General features: G+C 32.3%; 4 protein-coding genes across 5 annotated transcripts; 2 read left to right on the top strand and 2 right to left on the bottom strand.

Annotated features, from left to right (window-relative positions):
* Nucleotides 1-2064: 2064 nt before the first annotated feature.
* Nucleotides 2065-10038, bottom strand: LOC108905609 (pyruvate dehydrogenase [acetyl-transferring]-phosphatase 1, mitochondrial). The gene is made up of 5 exons (XM_018708564.1): nucleotides 9596-10038; nucleotides 5638-5776; nucleotides 4853-5097; nucleotides 3569-3785; nucleotides 2065-3191 (listed from the first exon to the last, which is right to left on the bottom strand). Exons 1-5 carry the CDS (start codon nucleotides 9839-9841, stop codon nucleotides 2497-2499), a joined length of 1542 nt encoding a protein of 513 aa, XP_018564080.1. The 5' UTR covers nucleotides 9842-10038; the 3' UTR covers nucleotides 2065-2496.
* LOC108905610 lies at nucleotides 6444-7892 on the bottom strand. Its single transcript, XM_018708565.1, has 2 exons — nucleotides 7825-7892; nucleotides 6444-7765 (listed from the first exon to the last, which is right to left on the bottom strand). Exons 1-2 carry the CDS (start codon nucleotides 7858-7860, stop codon nucleotides 6584-6586), a joined length of 1218 nt encoding a protein of 405 aa, XP_018564081.1. The 5' UTR covers nucleotides 7861-7892; the 3' UTR covers nucleotides 6444-6583.
* LOC108905611 lies at nucleotides 8506-9521 on the top strand. Its single transcript, XM_018708566.1, has 2 exons — nucleotides 8506-8593; nucleotides 8923-9521. The coding sequence occupies exons 1-2, from the start codon at nucleotides 8558-8560 to the stop codon at nucleotides 9391-9393; spliced, it is 507 nt and encodes a 168-aa protein (XP_018564082.1). The 5' UTR covers nucleotides 8506-8557; the 3' UTR covers nucleotides 9394-9521.
* Nucleotides 10039-10995: 957 nt separating the features above from the next.
* LOC108905624 (exonuclease mut-7 homolog) lies at nucleotides 10996-17395 on the top strand. 2 transcript variants are annotated; one of them, XM_018708583.1, is made up of 14 exons: nucleotides 10996-11064; nucleotides 11376-11625; nucleotides 11798-12150; nucleotides 12211-12413; nucleotides 12536-12717; nucleotides 12770-12962; nucleotides 14422-14581; nucleotides 14689-14884; nucleotides 14936-15079; nucleotides 15137-15411; nucleotides 15767-16009; nucleotides 16644-16772; nucleotides 16836-17022; nucleotides 17119-17312. In XM_018708583.1, exons 2-14 carry the CDS (start codon nucleotides 11388-11390, stop codon nucleotides 17310-17312), a joined length of 2697 nt encoding a protein of 898 aa, XP_018564099.1. In that variant the 5' UTR covers nucleotides 10996-11064; nucleotides 11376-11387. The 2 variants fall into 2 exon arrangements, with proteins under 2 accessions (XP_018564099.1, XP_018564100.1); XM_018708584.1 differs by having other exon boundaries at nucleotides 11028-11238; nucleotides 17119-17395.
* The last annotated feature ends 3839 nt before the right edge of the window (nucleotides 17396-21234 follow it).

Consider the following 21234-nt stretch of genomic DNA (forward strand, 5'->3'; position numbering starts at 1 on the left):
GTTACTTTTAATTTATACGATAAAGATACAAGCCTTATTATTTTTACTCTAGATTTAATAGTTTATATTTGTATTCATATAAATTTTAAATAAACTATATAAACAATATTTTTTCCGTTTTAATTGCACGAAACGAAAAACGTATAATACAAATCTATCATTTTATACACATCCTTCCTTCATCCCAACGTCATATTGTGATCTGTTCGCGTCTTCTATGTGAAATTTCCACTTTAAAAAGTCTACGCCGAAAATTGACTTTTCGGTGCGAGAGAGACCCGAAGTATATCCGAATTTAGACGGAGATGGAGACAAACGTCAGTGAAGACGTCAAAATAAATTTTGTCATTTGACTCATTTTCCCGGCTGATTGGGCCATGATGTGTCGTTATTTTGCCGTTAGGCGCTACTTTAACGATAAAACTTGATTTGAACTACTTGAATGAACTACTTTACCCCACCTGAATATGGCATCCAAAGTTCGCAAAAAACAGTTTTTTTCATTTATAAAAAAAATAAACGTTTTAGAAAAAATGATTCAAACAAAAAAGTTGTAGGAATTTTGAAGCTTTATAAATGTACATGAAAAGTAAAAATACACGTAGTTCGTTACATAGGATTGACAATATCGACATACACAGTAGTAGTATTACAGTCTTCTCCCCCCCCCCAACGCGTGCATCAACGAGCCGAGCAATATACGGAGCCCATAAAGTGAAGTTTAATGAAAGAAAATGGGACCAATCGTTGCGGACAATTTTTTATATTGATTAATGAGGTTGTGGCGATTTTTCGAAAAAAAAAAATTTTTCTCGGCACCTGTTGGTTCTAGGAGACTTTTTTTAAATTCGGTAAAAAATGCCAACTTTCGAATGGCAGTATCATTTTGATACGAATTGAAATCAAAAAGTTAATCAGTTTTATGGCCCCGAAAAAAAAAAACGGAATTTCGATCATTATTTTGCGATATTTGAAATCGATTTGAGGCTTGTGCAATATTTGCACATAACAGTGTAATTCTTAAAGATGTGGCGGCCTATGAGTTATGGAGATTTTACAAAAACTTTTTTTTTCGAAAAACTCGATTTTTGCAAAAACTAAAATATTTTTCAATTTTGAGAAAATCATTTTATTTTTCTCACCAAGAGCTATCCTTTCACCAACATTCATAAAAAAATATTTATTTTTGAAATAGATACAGCTATTTGAAAAAATTGCGAATTTTAGCGGTTTTTTTTGCAATAACTAATTTATTTATTTATCGATCAAAACCGGTTTGGGCTTATTCGATTTGTATTAAAAATTCCTACAACTTTTGTTTGAAACATTTTTTTCTAATGCAAATGTTTTTTTATAAAAAAAAAACCGTTTCTTGCAAACTTTGGAGGCTATTTTGAAAATGAAGCCCAAAAATTCAGGTGGGGTAAAGTAGTTCATTGAATTCTACGGAATTTTTTCCAATTTTTACATATTTTCAATTACCGAAGTATTTTTTGGCAAAAAAAATGAGGTATTTTCGACAATTTGATTGGATTATAGTCCATGCAGGCCACCCAGCGTTAGATCGCCGTAGCTCATTTTGTAAACTCACGACTGCGAAGCCAAAAGTCCGGGGTTTTTCTTCTTGAAAAATATTATATAATGCACCAGGCCATGCGTCGAAGACCCGAGAGAAAGGTCAAGTCTGCGTTAGCGGACTTGCCTACCTTTCAAGTTTAATTCTTAAAAGTCCACAAAGCACTGGAAAAGGTCGAAACGTTAAGAAATCTGATTCCACATTAATAAAAAATAACTAGCTATAAACATTGGAATTTTTCAGCATTTTAAATTACTTTAAGCACAAAGTCAGTGGTGAAAATTAATCTATGTACTTTTCATTCCGATCACGATGATACAACCGAAAATTTGTGTGGGAGAAGGGGCGGTTAAATTAGAATCGCATTATTATTGATAAATTAAAAGTCTGTACCGGTGTGTCCACTGATAAGTTTAGGAAAAAGAATAACCTACTGTGGACAATGGATTGACGGAGATTGCAGCCTGGAAAAATCTAAAAACTTGTTTTAAATAATAGGAACTTATTTTATTTCTAAAGCCATAAATAGCAAATCACATATTCAAATGTTAAAGACATAGAAACAATAGTGGGAACTACGACATTGATAATTGCTTATTGTCGCTCTATGCCGAATCAATTTAAGTAGTTTTAAATCTACGCCGAACAGACTAGAATATCAGTTTGTTAATTACGTCAACCCAACACATTTAAATGTCGTAGTTCCCACTTATATTAACTCATAAAAATTGACTACTAACATCACAGTAACATCATCGACAGTATGCATTTAAAAAAAATTCATACAATATTTGGCTATTTATAACAGTGTTTGAAAACGTTCAGCATAAAGTCAACAAGCTGTAATTGTGCAGTCACTGGAAGAACAAATAAATATGTATATAATTACAAGTTTGTACAGACAACGTTTAACCTTGCGTTTACGCAGGGCAATGTCTAAGATACTCAGAATCGAAATAAACGATAGTTACAGTTATATCGTCCCTAAAAACTCTAACTACGGCGTCGGGTAAACTGAGCAACTCCGAGATTTTCATGTGGTCTATTCCGAATTCGGTACCACCTAAAGCGTTCCTAATAATGTGAGTGGCGGCATTCGAGTCTTTGGGTTTCATTTTCAACCCCTCTTTCCTTTGCAGCAGCATTTCGTTTATTTCACTTAACGTCATGTTCCTCCTGGGCAATTTTAACGGATTTAACGTCACTTTGCCCTTCATGTGCTCGCCGACGAGTTTCACCGCTTGAAGAGGAGTTATTTCGTCCCACAAGCCGTCTGTTGCGATAATTAAGAATTTATCTTTGGACGTGAGCCTGTGGTGGGTAATTTCCGGAAGAACCGTGAGGTATGGCGGCGTGAGGTAGTTCGGTGGGATAACGTGATCTCCGAAGTGCTTCGCGACGATAGAAGTCATTATTTCCTTGCTCCACTTAAACCTAAAGTCGCCTATCGAACGTAACGGCGCCAGCTGCCCCAAAAGCCTGTCCATTTTGATAACGGATCTGCTCTCGTTGTAAGGATGCTCCTTTATTATCCTGTCTACTTCCGACTGATTGTAGGTGTTGTGCTCGTTCGTTAATTTCTTGGCGACCCAAGAATTAGTCTCAGATAGAGTACCTGAAAATTTTTTTTTATTAGTTGTTTTTTGGTCGAAACCCGTTTTACATTTATATTTGACAGAATTCTCTTATTCCTCCATCAGAGAACATTTAAATCATTTTACATCTTTGCCATTTCATGAATTGGTCGTGACGTCACATAATTTAATTTTTTTCTACGTTACAATAGAACAAATAAATTCGGCTAATAAATATTTGGTCGTATCAATTCCCCTATATATTGACCCTAATTTCATAGCCAATTTATCGAAATAAGGGAGTTTACTTTTTAGTGCAATGATATAATTCTTGTCCAATTTTTTTAACAATTTATCAAGTCAAAGATTATTAAATGTAAAACAAGTTTCGAATTAATTAAATTAAACAAAAAAATACCTAAGACTGCACAACTGTCTCCGACGTTAGCCACATGCAGATGAGGTCCGTCAATGTGGGCTACGCAAGCTACAGCTCCTGACATAGCCACTGACATAGTTTTCAGATTTAGCTTTTCCCCCTTCTTTGGTAGGGCCTCTTGAGAAAGATCTTCGTCCAATCTCAAGAAAGCCTTCTGCATCGCTTCCTGAATATTAAGATTCCGTTTTTGACCTGACTGAAAAATTGGACTTTGTATATATGTAAAAATATACACTGTATAAAGGGTATTAGAAATTTGACTGCCTTAATTTTCACAGATGATAGAATACATTAAAATAAACAAAAAAACCTCATATGACACGAGTCCTAAACTCAACCATTTCCGAGAAAAAAATTTTGATGTACAAAAGTTTGATTAATTAAGGAATACTGACATAACTGTGTGCATAGAATACCATAAAATACAATGTTTATCACTTTGTTGAACTTCTTTATGCTTAATTCTAAAAAATAATTAGCGTTGTAATAAATTTAAAATTCGATGAAATTCATATCGAACAATGAGACAACGGCGTGGAGGTACTAAGGTCTCCAGCAACCACTAATACGCAATTCAGATGGTATCTGGATTCGACTGTGTCGGAGTGTTTTTTGCGTATCACTATTTGATTTTCTTAAGGTGTTTTCCAGCGATTGCGTGAAAATTGGATTCGAAGATGTCGTGCGTGAATCGGAAATGGTGGTGGACATTTAGAGCATATTTTGTAGATTGTTTTGTACTTGTGCGTTTAAAAATTACTGAATTTTTCTTTTTGGTAAGTACATACCCAAATTATTTTTAATACCCATGATTATTTGGACGACATGAATCTTTGGGTACTTTAACTACATATTTTTCAAATTCATAATTTGATTAAAAGTTAAGTTTCTCTTTTAAGAGATTCATAATTACTAAAATTCGAACTAAAATTTAAGCACAACATTATCTTCGTACTACAAAATCGATTTTATTTATTTAAAAATTGGAAAACAATTGTGTTGAAATTTACTAAATCTTTCACAATGATAGTTGTTTACATTTTTTCCGTAGGACAAGTCTGTCGCATGTACACATGGTGTGCATCAGCAGGTTAAGCGCTATTGTCACATTGTGACGAAACTCCCCAATATAACACTCACTGTATTGTGAAAACTGTTTATGACTACACTATCTCATGCTGCAGTAATGGCAGTCAAACTTCTTACACCCTGTATATAATCCCATTTAACGTTTTCATAGACATAGAAATAATCACAACATACCTCTGACAGATCTTTAATAAATCTGAGAAAACTCTTGGAGTATATCTCTCTGATGTCATCAACAAACTGTACTTTGTCATTATAAGTTTGTATAAGTTGAGGATTCGATTTCGTGAATGACGATACATACTCCATCAAGTTTTCATAAGGTAGCAGACATGCCGTAATGTACTTGTAAAGACGTTTTGCTACCACTTGGGCACATGCCCCTCCACCATGTCCATCAAAGACCCCTACTAGAAATCCTTAAAATAAAGTGTCTATTCAGTTTATATTTCTTATAATCACGGAACATGCCTATATATTAGTAAGTTCGATCAGATAAGTCACATACAAGTATTTGCTATGTAAACATGTTTTGTTCGTGCAATTTTTTATATATGGTTAGTATGCGTAGAATGCACTTAATAATTTATATCTATTTTGTGTGTGAATTCCTCATGATGCATGTACAAATGCGTATATTTCATTCTACAGACACGGCAATATGAAGTATCCCGTGCGATGTTATCCCTGAATAAACAAGATGAAACTAATATTGAAAAAATATTGTAACATTTTACTAATCAGCTTCTTCAAATTTTTGAAGTTGCGTTCATTATGAAAATAAAGATTAGTAAGGTGCTTGCTTTAGATGCACGAAAAGTGCTATCTCAGAATATAAACTGAATTTTTCAAATCTTACTAAATATCTGTAACATACCTCGCTGTAAGGAAAATACAAAATTAACTTTGTAACGTCATTTTATAGCATAATATTTCATACTAAACGCTATGCAACCTACCCGTTGTTAATAAACATGATGCCTCAGATCTAGTATCTTCGATAGGATTATTGGATCCTAACTGATTTGAGTCGTAAGACTTTATTGAACCTCCGGTAAATTCGTGTGTGTATTCGTTGGCACGCAAAATACTATCTACCTGCAAAAAAAATGGATTTTGTAGCTGAAAAATATTCAAGCATTATATGCATATAAATATTCTTATTAATGATTATTATTTACATTTTATCGACAATCATATGTAAAGAAACTTAACAGGTAGACATTGTATTTTTCATCAATCGCACAAAATACTTATTTTCTTGTTCAAATATTTGATACATACTCCTATTAACGTAAATACATACTTGATATTATAATCTTACTAGAAAATAATTTATTGTGTTATGATAAAGAAGACAATTTTGCTTGACTGAAAATAATTAATAAATCATAATTTAAGAGATTACAAACTGAATGAAACAATTGTTTACTTAGTTATGGTTAAGAAAATGCAAATTTGAATAAGATTTAGCATACATATTTTTTCAGATATGATGATTATTTTCTCTGTCAAATGTTCATAATGTACAGAAAATGAAATAAGAAAATATTTATTATTTTTTTGTTTGACTTTAGATTAAACAAAATTTTAAGAAATATAGAAATATAAATAAGTGATACTATTGAAGAGGTAAATATTTATGCTGCAAAATATCAGATAAACAGAATTGTTTATTTAAGTAGGAACATAATTAATTTTTTTAATTTTGTTTTGAATTTTTAGACAAAAATGTTAAATTGTGTAGGCCTGAATTAAAAGAAAATTTTAAAGCTAATCGTTTATTATTTTCCAACAAATTTTTACATATTTGTAATAAATAACATGAACAGAACATACAAATATTTCGTTTTTCAATAAATTATATGTTGAGTATATTTTACCTTGATAAATGTAGCTTTTTTATTACACAATAGATATGCAGTCAGTGCAAGACAATATCGTATCAATCACAGTATTAACGATAAGTCTCAGCGGTAAAGTAACAAGGCTACCAATTGTTTCATACTGGCTTGACAATATAAAAATAAAAACGTTCTTAATAACTATGTTAAGAATGTTGGTTATGGGCGAGACTAGGGTGTTAAAAATTAATGAAATTGGATCAGTGACTAATGTGAAGATGTCGGAAATAATATCTCTGGTAACACGCCTGTGGGGTATTTGCAAAGCAACACTCTCCAAATTATAAAAATTTTCAAACTCTAAATCGACGTCCCTTCTTTTCCTAGACGTAGTAACAATGGTGCCATTGATTATATTATCGAAAAGGTTGTTTACATCTGTCTGAATGACCACTATAACCTCAGCGACTCGAAGAACAACCACATTTACAAAATTTGCGATAATATCGAAAATCGGATTGCTTTGTGCACTAGCCGAATAAAAACTTAATATTACGGTCAGAATCTCATTTACTATGGTGTTAAATTCAGTCTGAATGGGAGTCAGAAAAACAGCGATTTGGGGACGAAGCATTGACAATATGAGGTCAATAACCAAATCACGTTTTGCTCTACCAGAGTTGCTTATGAGTGAAATTATTTCCCCGACCAAATTCACCGGTATTCCCTTGTTTACTAGAAGAGATTTTAAATCTGCAATGAGTACTTTAATTTGCTCGTCAACGACAGTATTGGCAACAATTTGTAAATAAAAATTTCCAGGATACAGCTGGTTTATGTAAGTTTTTGTATAGGTACGAAATACTTCTGCTAAAGCATCAACGTCAACCACTATTGAACTATTTGATATAACTAAAACTACTCCTCCTATTTCAGAGTTAAGCACATCTAAAACAGATTGGATATCATTATTAGAAGCGGCCTCTTTTACTCTTTGATCTTCAGTGTATTTTCTGACGAGAATTTCTAGTAGGTCTTCACTAGCATATGCTTGCCGTAGATTTTCTATAGAGTGTGGAATTAAACTTTTCACATATGAATGAACACTCGTGCGAGACAGATCTTGATTGATTATATTATTTAATTCTTCTGATGGGTTTTTCGATAAAATTGCTTTTTGATAACGCCCCAACGATTCAGGCAAATCCACTGAAAAGACTGTGTTGGCATTAACTATCAAAATCTACAAGAATTATTACTTATTTAGAACATATAATTTTGTTTTATAACATTTCTACTTACGGTTATTACACAACAAATTACACTTTTGGCCGCCATTTTCAGGCCTGTAGAGTCTACAAAGATATACGCCAAAATGAATCTATTGTTTTCTTATTTACATATATACAGCAAAGAAGTAATCCATATTCAAATAAGATTAGACACTTACTTAACTTTTCACAGAAACATTAACTTTTACTTTTTGTTCTTCTAAAACTAATTGTTCACGAAAACCTTGCGTAGTTACTTAGAAATAATAATTTATGGTAACATTTTGAGAAATAACTGTATTTACTATCCTTCTGCTTGCTTTTTTAAGTCAGCACACATGAACTGTCACCAAATTAAAAAAACATTTACATAATTATGTAAATATGAAGACATAGATAGAAATGGTGGAGCTTCCAACTGCAAGAAGACGAAAAGCAAACAATTTTTTCTCAACAGAATTTTTCAATATTTTATAGTATTTCTATACCGACCTAACATTAATGTGAAAAATTAGATACTCTGCATTCCCAAGACATATTTGATTTTTTGGAGACAAAATTACAGCACCACTTCATTTCTGATGAATAAGACAGCACGAAAGATGATATTTCAGTTTGAAAATATTTTGGCTTTTCAGGAACACTCAGTATACACACCTCTAATCCTTTTCTTATCAATTCAAAAGAGATAGTGTCACACAGAACCGTACAGTCAAAACTTAAATATTTTCCAACATTTAAAGACCTTGTACCATTTCAGTAAAATGACATCAAAATACATTTGTTTCTTAATTATTACCGTAAGTAACTTCATAATATATTTTTCCATTTCTCAACCTTATTTGCTTTGAAAAATTACGTCAAATTATTTTCTTGTTTTCGACAATACACAAATTAAAATTTAATTTATACTCGTTATCAAGTCAACGTCCTGCTAAAATTGATTATGTTCTTAAATATCCATGTATTATATGTATATTCATTCTATTATCATTTACGATTGTGTCTAATAAAATTCACAATCCTGAAGAATTTTATAGTGGAATAAATCTAATTTAACAAATAATTTAGGATGATAGATCGTAATAATTATGAGAAATAGTACTACATACAAAAGTTATTTTTTTAGGTATACTTAATTATAACACCAGTGTCATCCACCAAAGATTTAATATTAGGAAGATCATATATTGTACCAGCAGAAACATACGAGGAGACATTTAATTTATTAAGGCTAGGTGATACAGGGACCAATGTGCAGCAGATATTATATGTCGTATTTAATACTATTCAAACTGTAATCAGCATCATATTAAATCTGGTCTGTTCATCGATCACACCTATAACTGATGTAGTAGAAGCTCTTAGAGGATCTGTTCTTGAAAGTATTATTTCTATAGTAGACTTATTAGTCCCTGTAATTACTGCCGTAGCTCCACAGGTTGCACTGGTTTTGCAAGTTATACAATTAGTATTAGGTGCCAGTAATCAACTTTTGTACAACGGAACCATTATCATACAAGAATATGGATGCACAACTATTCTCAGTATAAATAATGTAGTTTCTAGTATTGTAAATGCCATTGTAGGAGTTTTCTAAAGTTTCAAAAAATTGGTACCTATTGATGTTCATGTATTTAAAAAACATGTCATTCGACTCAACAGAAATAGAATTCAATTCATTTAAGTTGGTGTATTAAGTAAGGTAATAAAGAACTGTTCAACTTATTTATTTTTTTCAATGAAATGAATTTAAATAATAATGACTAATACATTACTAGATTGGTAATAAAATAGCTTACCTCTTGTGGGGTTAACACCGCTCTAGATTCTCTAGAAGTCTGAAAATAGTCAGTGGAATGAAACCTACGACAAGCACAACATAACCTCACCAATGTATCATATCTTGAAATAATACTAGGCACATTTTTAGTATAATTAAAATAATTTCTTTGTATAAATGGAAGGCTCGAAGTAGAAAACGAAAATTTTTTAGATATTGTCATATTACTACTTTTTATTAAACCTTGGGTGCAAGCAACAACCATTTTTGAAAATATTTATATTACTATCCCAGTTTAGTAGATATATTTTAGTATTTTGCACTTCAACTGTCAAAGGAATTTACTATTTTTTTTAATGCCTTCACACATTTTTGATTAAATAAGTCTATTTTTGTCTTTTTAATTCTTTCATTGTCATTTTGCACAAATTGATGCCAAATAAATGTCATCAAAGAACTGCGTTAGTGCGCTGCACCTAAAAGAATTAGGTTAGTTAATCGGTATAGTAGGTTTCGAACTGGTATGTAGTTCATTTGATTTATTTAAAATTGTAAAGGTACTCTTACACTTCGCTATTCATCATGTCGAATAGTTGGGTATCATACATACTTTTAATTCTATAGTGAAGAAATTATAGATTATTATGTATATTTATCCAAACATTATTTGGAATGAATGGTACAAGAAATTTTCATCTACATTTTATTGTGCTTAAACATTTCAAGATAAACCTTCAACCCGTTATTTTTGTTACGATCATAACATTAGTGATTGATAAAATCGATATTAGTCGCTGGTTTTCTGTAGGCTTAAATTTCTACGATTTACATTAGCTTTATTCCTAGTTCATCAGTTTCCAACTGCCAAACGCATTTGAATTTGCTCCAAACAATGAATTTTGAAGCTCATATAAGTATTATACCGGAATGCGCATTCGTCCAAATGTTAGACTCTGTTTTGTATTGTTTCTAGGAACAAAGTACATTTTACAAGTTTCATCTTACCGTTTGTTCAACGCTTACTGCATATAATGGATTGGAAGAGGCACAGCGTGTTAAAAAGAGTAGACGCTGTAGAGAGAAAAGGCAATAGCTTGGGTTTTCTCTCTCTCTCTCTGACAATTTTATTTTGATATCACGAGGGAGTTACGTTAGCCAATTGCGTGCCTGTGCGAGAGAGAAATATAGTACTTAAACTTAATCTTTCTCTTTCTCTCTCTCGCTCTCTCTCTCTATTACTACACCGTCGCCGTACGCGTACTGCTTCCATGTAGTATATGCTCTAAAGTTGAAGGTATTCATTTGGTAAAGTAAAAAGTAGCTCTACTGCACGCTGCACGGTCCGTAAAGAGGACCGTCGTGCCTCTACTGTTCCTTATTGAGTAATTGAGTTGACTTTTGACAGTACTGTGACTATTGTGTGCTGTGGATGCTGTGGATGACGCAAGCGTGGAAGCGTGTTCCATAAATTCTGTTCAACGTCAACGTGTATGTCTTTTTGACACTTGTAGACATAGAGTTAAATTATAATACTGCATTTATTGTAAATATATTTCCATTTAGTTACAAATAGAATTTTTCCACCTAAACACTTTGATCTATATTCACCATATCTTTCATAGTATGAAAAGATTATAAAAGTGTAAATTGAATTATTTCTAGGTATGTAGACAAGGTTATGTGTCAATATTTTTTGTTAAATTGTCAAAATCATAGTATTAGAAACAATAAAGAATGAAAAATTTTAAATATATACGAATGTACCATTTATTTACTAATGGTTTAAAATGTATTCTTAGGCCAAGATAGCCATGTCTTTCCAAGGCAGAGTACGTGGAAGAGGGAGAGCATATCATTATCGAAATTCTAGGAACAATGAAAGAGTATCGAAAATAGTATCACCAACACCAGCACAAGATATGTCTAAACAAAATACCGGAAACATATCAAAACATGACAATAATTGCTGCCAGGAGATAAGCATAAGTTTAGAATTAGATGAAAATGGAACAATTTTTTTAGCAGAGCTAAAAAATATGTGGAACATGTGTAAGTCATAGTTAATATTAATAAGCGTAAATATCCAAAAATTTTGTCTTGGTTAAACAATAGGCTTACAATTTTAGTTTTAATATAGTATCTTTGGTGATAAAATTTATTTACAGGAACTTATATTTTGTTCGATGAATGCAATATGTACTGCATTATAATTCATTTTTAGTAAAGAAGAGCCCTCCTGTAATAAACAAGCTTCATCAGTATTTTAGTATTTTGGAAAATCCATATGTTCAATCTTTACGGTTACTCTACAATTGCCAAGAATTCCACATTGCCAAGAGCAAGACGTTGCCGATGTTCATAATTGAAGAATTCAAATGTTGGACTTTGATGTCGAGGAATAAAATAGTACATCTTTTGAACCCGCAGCTGAAAATCGATGCTTTCAAAGTTGTGATGAAACAAAATACCTTAACTTTGACTAAGTTAATTTTTGAAATATATGAGATGACTCAAGACAGTGATATATTTTTAGATATTATTAGATGTATGATCGAAAAGAAACAGTACAAAGAAGTAAGTTATTTTGCTTGTACTTGTAGAAATATTTGATATACTTGTTTTATTAAATTCTAGGCTTGCCAATATGCAACGTTACTTAATTTACAAGACAAATTTTCCATTGATGATTTTCTCGTACCACTGGTTCTGCAGGATAAGTTATTTGGGGTCGATGACTTTCTAAAAGCTAGCCCTAAACATCAGGTAGACCTAGTAGTATTTTTGGATTCCATACTGGGGAATGCATCCGTGAGAGAAACGATGGGGGATTACGTTACGTATGTTTTACTTTGTCACATGAAATATAACATTCACGTCATGATTTCAATCAATAATTAGTAATAATAATAATTAGTCGCTAGTAAAATATCAAAATTTTGTTTATAGAATATTGTTTTAGTAAATATGGCATTCCGGAAGTAAAATTCGAGAAGTTACATGCGAAGCCTTGGAAGAAACTTATCGCTCGTCTTTTGAAAATGTTCAAACTCTCTTCCGACCTTACACCCAATCTGAATAAGAGAAGGAATGAGGGTGCCCTCAATTTTCTGCTTCATAAGAGATTCACCGAAAATAATTTCGGTAAGTTGTCGTGAAAGTATTCGATGAAAGTCTACAATTTGATTTTTCGTAGGCGATGAAAGTTGGAAAGAAATGGTGCAGGAGGCGGTCGGGGATGACGAAGAATTGCAGAAGGAATTGATTTATCAAGTAGCTCATTATGGTGATACTTCAGAGGCCCTAAGATGGGCCCATTTTTATAATATTGACAGAAAAGATTGGCCTTATAATGTGAGAATGCTGGAGGAAAATCCTGACGGTAACAGGTAAGAATGTTTTTTTTTTTTTTAAATTAATTAATTAATTAAAAATTTTCATTTTAAATATTACGATTTTGTTTCAATTCAATACATATATATGTAGTTAATATATACTGGCAATTATTCAATCTTATCTTCATCTTATCTCTCATTATCAAACACACGTAAGAAAGATATTAAAGTGATTGTGAATAAGTATTCTTGGAAGTTGTTTTAACGGGGTGAATCATAGAAAATCTAAAGTGGGTAAGGAACTGAGACGTATACACCCGTGGACGAAATAAACTTACCACTAAAAATTGCCATCAATTTAAGAGTTGTCGCTAATCCGATTTCAATGATCTTTTTTTAATTTAAGTTATTTAATTCAATAATGACATTAAAATGGAGACGTTTATTGAAATTTTATTTTTCAACAAATACAGGGTGTAAAAAAGGATAAATTGGCGGTTCGTGACATTGAGAATGGGTGAAGCATATTCATTGATTGACTATTAAGAAAAAAAAGTGCCGCAGGCGAAAATTTACAAGGTTTAAATTTTCAAGGTCAAACGGCTTCAAATGAATCTGGAAATTTTTAGTTGCATTTGCAATAGTACCCAAAAACTGACACAAAACAAAAAATATTAACAAAGAATTGTGTACTGGGCGACACGACGTATCATCTAAAGTGTTTAAATACAGCCGATGGGTGATAACAATGCTGCTTCAATTTCCGCCTCATTCCCCCACGTCGTAGTTTACTCACGTATTGGGTGGTATTAGTCGCCTCGTTGCCATGACAACCGGCCGTAAACGACGCTACGAAGAGAAGCGGATTAGTGTTTGCGCTCAACAAGGGCTATGTTTTTTAGAAGGCGTTCACCGTGCAATTATTGTTTATTTCTGCGTGTAAAACAAATAAAGAATATATTTTCAATATGGAATTATACCTAAATATATCCATAATTCAGCTATATTAGCAAACGTCTAATTGAATCAAGCTGTAGACCTATTATTTTAACTGATGCTATTGTAGGGAACAATTATTCTGCAGTTAGATGCCTCGTCAAGTGTTGAGTTATACTGGCAATATCAAATAAATAAGTAAGATCATTCGTCAGTCAAACCCACCAGGCATATACTGGTTTTAGACTTACTAGTTCTCATCGGTATGTCATAGGTGAGACATACCTACCGACATGGAACGAATACACATGAGTGGTCACTGCTACTCAGTGAAGACTAATAATAATAATAAGGCTGAAACTACTATGTGTCTGGTGGGTTCGTCAGTCGAATGTTGGAAAGAGTATGCAGTCTGCAAAGTAATTGTTGTGTCTCTCTTATAGAATTTTACCATTATTAAATGGAATAAATAAAAAAAAAGATTATCAAAATGTTGATGAAATTTAGTATTTCGTATTCTTAAAAATTTTCAAATCTGTGCGAGGTAAAACACGATTTTCTAAATTTATGCTCACAGACCACAACAGCGGATGATTCAGTCAGAGACAGATTCCTGGGACGATGAAATTCAAGCCCCTGAGCCCGTAGAATACCACAAATTCCCTCTGGCATCAAGTGATGTGTATTTGGTTGACAGTCCCCTCGGTTTTGAAAGTTTTTTAGATACAGGACTGCAAGTAAGTCGCCGCAAAAACACTATGTACAAAAATAATAAAACAACCTTAAGAACGTCATATGTCACTGTTTTATATAAATAATAGTTTGATGTAACGCTTTGTTTCAGGAAATTGATATCGTAGGTATAGACTGTGAGTGGAAGCCCAGCTTTGGGAGTCACCCGAGCGAGTTAGCTTTAATTCAGATAGCCACTAGGAAAAATGTGTTCGTACTTGACATAGTTAACCTTGGCAACAAGGTGCCGCACTTGTGGCAAGAACTTGGCAAGTTTCTCTTCAATAATTGTGATATCTTGAAATTAGGTAAGAGGAGTTACCTCTTTGGAGGTTTTTTTAATTCGCGTATAATTTCAGGTTTTAGTTTAACTGGTGATATTCATATGATAAGACGTGCTTTACCGTACCTTAATTTTACCGTAAAGCAAGTTGGATTTTTAGATTTGTGTTCATTGTGGAAACACCTGGATAAGTTTCCGAAGGTAAAATTGCCGTATGAAGGTACGTCGTGTTCTCGCTGAAAATGTTTCCAGTACTGATTCCGCAAAATAATTTCAGTACAAAAGGGCGGTCCCAGTCTCAGCACCCTTGTACACCACTGCCTGGGACGCCCTCTGGACAAATCCGACCAGTTTTCCAATTGGGAGAAGAGGCCGCTGCGAGAGAGCCAGATAGAGTACGCCGCTCTCGACGCCTTCTGTCTCATCCAAGTCTACGACGTTTTGAAAAAGAGCTGTGAGGACGCGGAATTCCCTTTCGAAGAGAACTGTTACAGTCTCATGACCAACGAGAAAATGGCCAGGAAAAAGCCAAAGAAAGTGGGGAATAAAAAGGTTGGTCAATTTTCTTTGTTTTAAAAAAAAATTTACTAATAGAGTTTTTAGGGTTTCTGCATTCAATTTTTTTATTTTTATATTATTTTCACGCTAAAATTATTTTTTAATGTAAACATTCATTTGTTTTAATTGCATGCAATGCAGTACGATTTTATTTATTTATTCATTATATAGAATGTTATCGCACTTGATATAAAAAAATTACAGATTGACTGACAGCGCTCCGGCGAAAGGCTGGATAAGCCACCGAAAACGAAGATCAAATTGGCCATAACGTATTAATTGTGTTTTCTGTAATTTTCACAAGTAATTTTGATGATAAATGTAATTTTTTACGATTTGCCTTTTATAGAAACAGAACGACACGCCTAATAAGGAGGTCGTGCAACCTGCGAGTCCGCAGTCTACGCCTGTACCAGCGTGCAAAATTAAAGTTGTCTGTGATACTATGCTGCAAGGACTCGGAAAGAAACTGAGGAGTTGTGGCATAGATTCTACTATTTTGGAAACACACGAGGATCACATGTTATGCGTTAAATATGCTCAAGACGAACAGAGATACATTTTGACGAAGGGATACGATACATTTAGAATGGTAAGTGAACACAGTAGAACCCCGATTATCCATGCGGCGGATTCTTCGTACGCTGCAATGTTTATGACTGTCCACTATCCGTGCGCTGATTATCCGTGGCGGGGCGAAAAAAGCACTTAAAAACAAAAACAAAGACGAGTCTCTGCTTGTTTGTCGCGTGCTATCTTTATACAGGATGTTTCGGGTTAAGTTTCGATTATTCCTTTATAGATATTTTATAAAATATTTCCGATTTTGATGATATATTTAACGACATTTACTACATTTGATTATAAAGTCACTGTTGTAACTCATTGTGGGGATTCTAAGAAAAGAATCCTATTTTATTCTAAATACGGACCATTTTTAACTTATTTTTGCTTTTTTAAATTAAGTATATTAAGTCAGCTATCAAGCACCGGAAATATTCTCCAGACTTAGTCCCGGACACTTTCCCTGGAGTTTCTCCAGACTTTTCCCCCGGAGTTTTCCCCCAGACTTCCAACGGAATTATTCCCCGAATTTTCTCCTGGACTTTTTCCCCGGAGTTTTAGTTGATATTCATTGTATTGTTTCTTTTCTGTTAACTACAATGGATGTTTTTTTTTGGACGATTTTGTTTAATATACTAGAGTACAGTCAATCTCGCTTCCAGCTAAATGGATACGTTCCGTCTGGATACTGCCTTAAAATAATCAGTGATGACGTTGACGAACAAATAAGAGAAGTCCTGGATTACTACAAGGTCATTGTAACCAAACATCATGTGTTCAGTAGATGCCAGGTTAGGAGTCATACGAAACTGTCTAAATTGCCGAAACTTTTGCAACAATATTCTGTCTTTCAGGCTTGCAATGGGAACAGTTTCGTGAAAGTTTCCCGATCCACAATGGACGCTTTAATTAAATCTTCCGAGGCAGACACTTGCCCCCCGCCGGCTGACTATTACGAGGACGAAGCCACTGGTTTTTCAAGCGAAGACGATTACGAGGAAGCCACGCCGTCGCATGCGGTAAATAGGAAGTGGGAACTATGTAAGTACTTACTTTCCCACATTTAAGAGATACTAATAGCAACCCGTTATAAAAAGGGGTTAATATAAATAATTTAATTTTTTTTAAACTTCGTAGATCCGGATGAAAAAGTGGACGTGGGCCTTTGTCAGACGAGAACGGGACAGAAAATTCAGGTGAAGGCCGTTCCCAAGCCGTTGATCGACAAATATGACTTTTTCTACATCTGCGAGGAGTGCGGAAAAGTGTATTGGGATGGGACACATTTCGAGAGGGTCTTAGCTGGCAGACTTCAAGGAATTGTGCAATAAGGTTAATTACATTAAATTATGTTAAAGTTATAAACATATTTTATTACTTTTCTTCTATTTTATTTAATTTTAAACCTTTAATAAATAAGTGTACAGTACGTTTCGTTTTTTAATTCACCCGAATTTGGTTTGAATACGATAAGGTGGAAGTTTAAAAGTAATTTTTGAAAAACATACATGAAATTTTTTAATGGACTAAGAGGATGACAAATATCAGTGGACTGATTCCATATAAATAAGAATATCTCATGGTTATTGAGGCTATTGCCCAGTTTCGGGAAAGTTAGGCCATCAGTGTCTAGAGGACAGCGCAATAGTGCAATCGACATCGTCAGATCTAAGTATGACTAAAAAAGGCAAATTTTCACTTAAACTGTTACAGTAAGGTAACAAAAGTAATATATGTCATAAATAAAAATGATAAATACGTAATTTCTCTCTGAAAACTGAGGGTGTCGACCACAATGCCCCCAGGACCTTAAATGGCCTACAAACGTCAAAATTTATGGCATTTATGGGCTTCCGTCAGTCCTTCCTTACCTCGACTCGACTTATTTGAGCGTAGCTTGACAACGCAGCAACAAAAAATTTAATTTCATAAAAAATTAAAACAATCTAACTGCATCCATTGTTTGTGTTAAAAATATTTTAATTTCCCTTCTGTTGTTCACTTTTAAAACGTTTATCTAGGAATAAAACTATATTCACAACTTCTACAAAACTGTATTTTTTATTTTCTCTACAGAGTACAGACTATCTTCTGTTATTATTTATTTTTAAACAAAACAAAACCTTTTCTTGTCGCCAACTTATTAAAACACAATGTCACTAACTCAGTTCTGCCAGCCTTACAAGTTACAATATTAAAAATACTTATAAATTCATATTTTTAACAGTTTGATAATGAAAAATATGTATCAGGTTTCGGGGGTATTATCGCAGATGCTAACTCTCACCTCCTACTTTCGAAAAAAAAAAGAATTCTATTAAAATTTTTAATAATATTTTCAATTCTTAATAAATGCTCGTTTGCAACCTTCAAATTTTTAAATACGGGTATGTGCAAGGCGCACATTTATATGTTTTATGGCGCAAATGTTTCTAAATACCTCATTCAAGGTCAATTAATATGTAATAGCAAGATCAAAGGTGCCGACAAAAAGATATACTTCTTATTGTCATGTTCTGTGGTTTTAGTATAGACTATATATAGTATAGCCCACTTATGATTTAAATTTAAAACATTTTGAACAATAACTCAATAATTTCAAATAGTTTTTTTTAAAGATTGGCATTATTTTTTACGGTTGTCTAATGTCTAATGCGTTGTTTGTAGATCTTTGGAATAAAATAATTACTATATCTTACTATAGACTAGCCCACTTATGATTTACAATTAGATTTAAAACATTTTGAACAACAACAGTTGTAATCTATGGTTGTAATAAATTCAAATAGTTTTTTTTTTAAGTTGGCATTACTTTCTACGGGTGCCCGTTTTGTTGTTTGTCGGTCTTTGCCAAAAAATTTTAAAATACGAAATTTTTACGTGTCCGTGTCACATAAATTCATTAACTGCATAATTATAATATAGAGTGATTATGAGGTGACAATAATGGTGTTGTGTTTGTGAAAAGTGACCATTGCGAAAACTTGCGACTGAAAAAAGTGGATGGAATCAACAGACCAACGCCAAAAGTGAGTTTAGTCGTTTGTATAGCATGTAATTATTGTGCATAACTTATATTTTTATAATGAATTGAATATTAGTTACAATTATAATAGGTTAATAATGCTGGGACCGATTAGATCAAAGCGGTTATAATGGATACCATTAATTTTAGCTGATTACAATTTATTTTTATTATCAACTGTTATTTAATGTCGCCGCCTACCAGCTCGGTAGCACCCTTGATATTTGTATCCGACGTGTTTAGCTGATATGATAAAGTTCTTTGTTGCCGAAATGCAGTACAAGACAAAAAACGTTATTTAACAGGTTGCCACTGCAATAAAAAAGTACCTTAAGAAAGTAAACATAATAAAAAAGCATGATGGAGTAGCGGTATTTCACTAGCTAGACTATTTATATTTCTATTATATATGGGGCGTTCCACGCCAAATCGGACGGTTCGAAAAATTTAAATTTTCGATTTCCTTAATTTTTTTATATTTTTTAGTACCCCTCAAAAAAGCCTTTCTGGTAAATTTTCAGATTTGATTACTTGTTCAAAAGGTATAAAATTTTCAAAAAAACGCTCTTTTTTTGGTTTTTTGATCATAACTTTCTTAATAATGGTCCAAATTAAAGCTTTTTTTTTATAAAAATATTTGTTTTTAGATGGCCTTTACAGATAAAAATACAAAAGAAATATTCAAAGTGTTTTTGATTAAGATTTTTAAGTTTAAAATTTTAAATCGTGTTTTTGAAAGTGTATCTTTCGATTTTTGTGAAAATTTTCTATTTCAAACTACTATTCTTTTAACAACTTTTAGGACCGGTCCGGTCGTGGGCCCTCCATAATTACTATTTTTTTTTTGATTTTTGAAATTTAAAACAAAATTTTTCTCTATAAATCATTATAAGTACCGATTTTTGTATACCCTTTTTTACTTATTTTAAATTAATATTAATACTTTTTAATTATTAATAGGTGTTTAAAATCAATAAGTAAACGTTGTCTATTTATAAACAATGATAACAAACGTTTTTATTTATTTTCGTGTTCTTTTAAAAATTGTTTCAAAATTATTTTATCAATGTTTTTTTTTTGTTGCAAAGTATTTTTTTTATTTAAATAATAGTATCTTTATGAATTTCTATTCTATTTAAAAAGAGTCGCACATCTTATGATTATTATTGATGTCAAATTTTCACCTGAGAAACACTATTTAGATGCAAAAGAAAAATTAAATTTGCGATACAATATAGGGACCCAAAAATTTCATTCAATCATTCTAAGGAGCAATGGAAATATATTAGGTAAGAAGTATTCTAGTTTACAAAATAATATTTTGTTCCTTGGAATGATTGAATGAAATTTTGGGTTTGTTTGGGTTTGGCTGTATTGTAACGCAAATCTAATATTTTTTGCATCTAAATAGTGTTTCTCAGCTGAAAATTTGACAGCAATATTCATAAGATGTGCGACTCTTTTTAAATTGGATAGAAATTCATAAAGATACTATTATTTAAATAAAAAAAATACTTTGCAACAAAAAATAGCATTGATAAAATAATTTTTAAAAGAACACGAAAATAAATAAACACGTTTGTTATAATTGTTTATAAATAGATAACGTTTAATTATTGATTTTAAACACCTATTAATAAAAAGTTTTTATGTTGACTCTATTAACGTTTGTGTACTTAAATTTCAAAATCTTAAATATTTTAACAAAAAATAGGGATTTTCACAGATTTTGGGCTGCTGGTCTTCAGAAGGTCAAAATACAAGGTGTTATCATATTCTGTTAAAAAGTGTAAAAAAATATGCAGCTGTTTTATAATTTTTTTTATAAAATAAGAAAATTGGGAAAGGGGATACCTATTTTTTTTGAAAAATATTTAGGCATTGCCTATTTTAAAATGATGCAGATTGTTATATTTTGTCGACATGTTTCGACGGGGAATATTTAGTAAATGTAAAATGAAATGAACTACATATTTAAATTGCCTATCTACTCAAAATCGTGTATAGGTCAAAGTATTGTCATCAGTACCTATAATAATTAAAATCAGTTCGAACATCCAAAATATTCAACTTTTCGTCAGCTACCCTGTAAGGTGCTAATTTGACTACGTTTAATAATGCAAGACTTGCCTCCATTGCGAACGAAAATAATAGATGGGAATTGGGAAGAGATCGTGGGCAGATAAAACACCATGGAAATAGTACAGTTTCATAATCATATAATATAT

The sequence above is a fragment of the Anoplophora glabripennis genome, unplaced genomic scaffold (genome assembly GCF_000390285.2).
Source record: "Anoplophora glabripennis isolate ALB-LARVAE unplaced genomic scaffold, Agla_2.0 scaffold53, whole genome shotgun sequence".
Lineage (NCBI taxonomy): Eukaryota > Metazoa > Arthropoda > Insecta > Coleoptera > Cerambycidae > Anoplophora > Anoplophora glabripennis.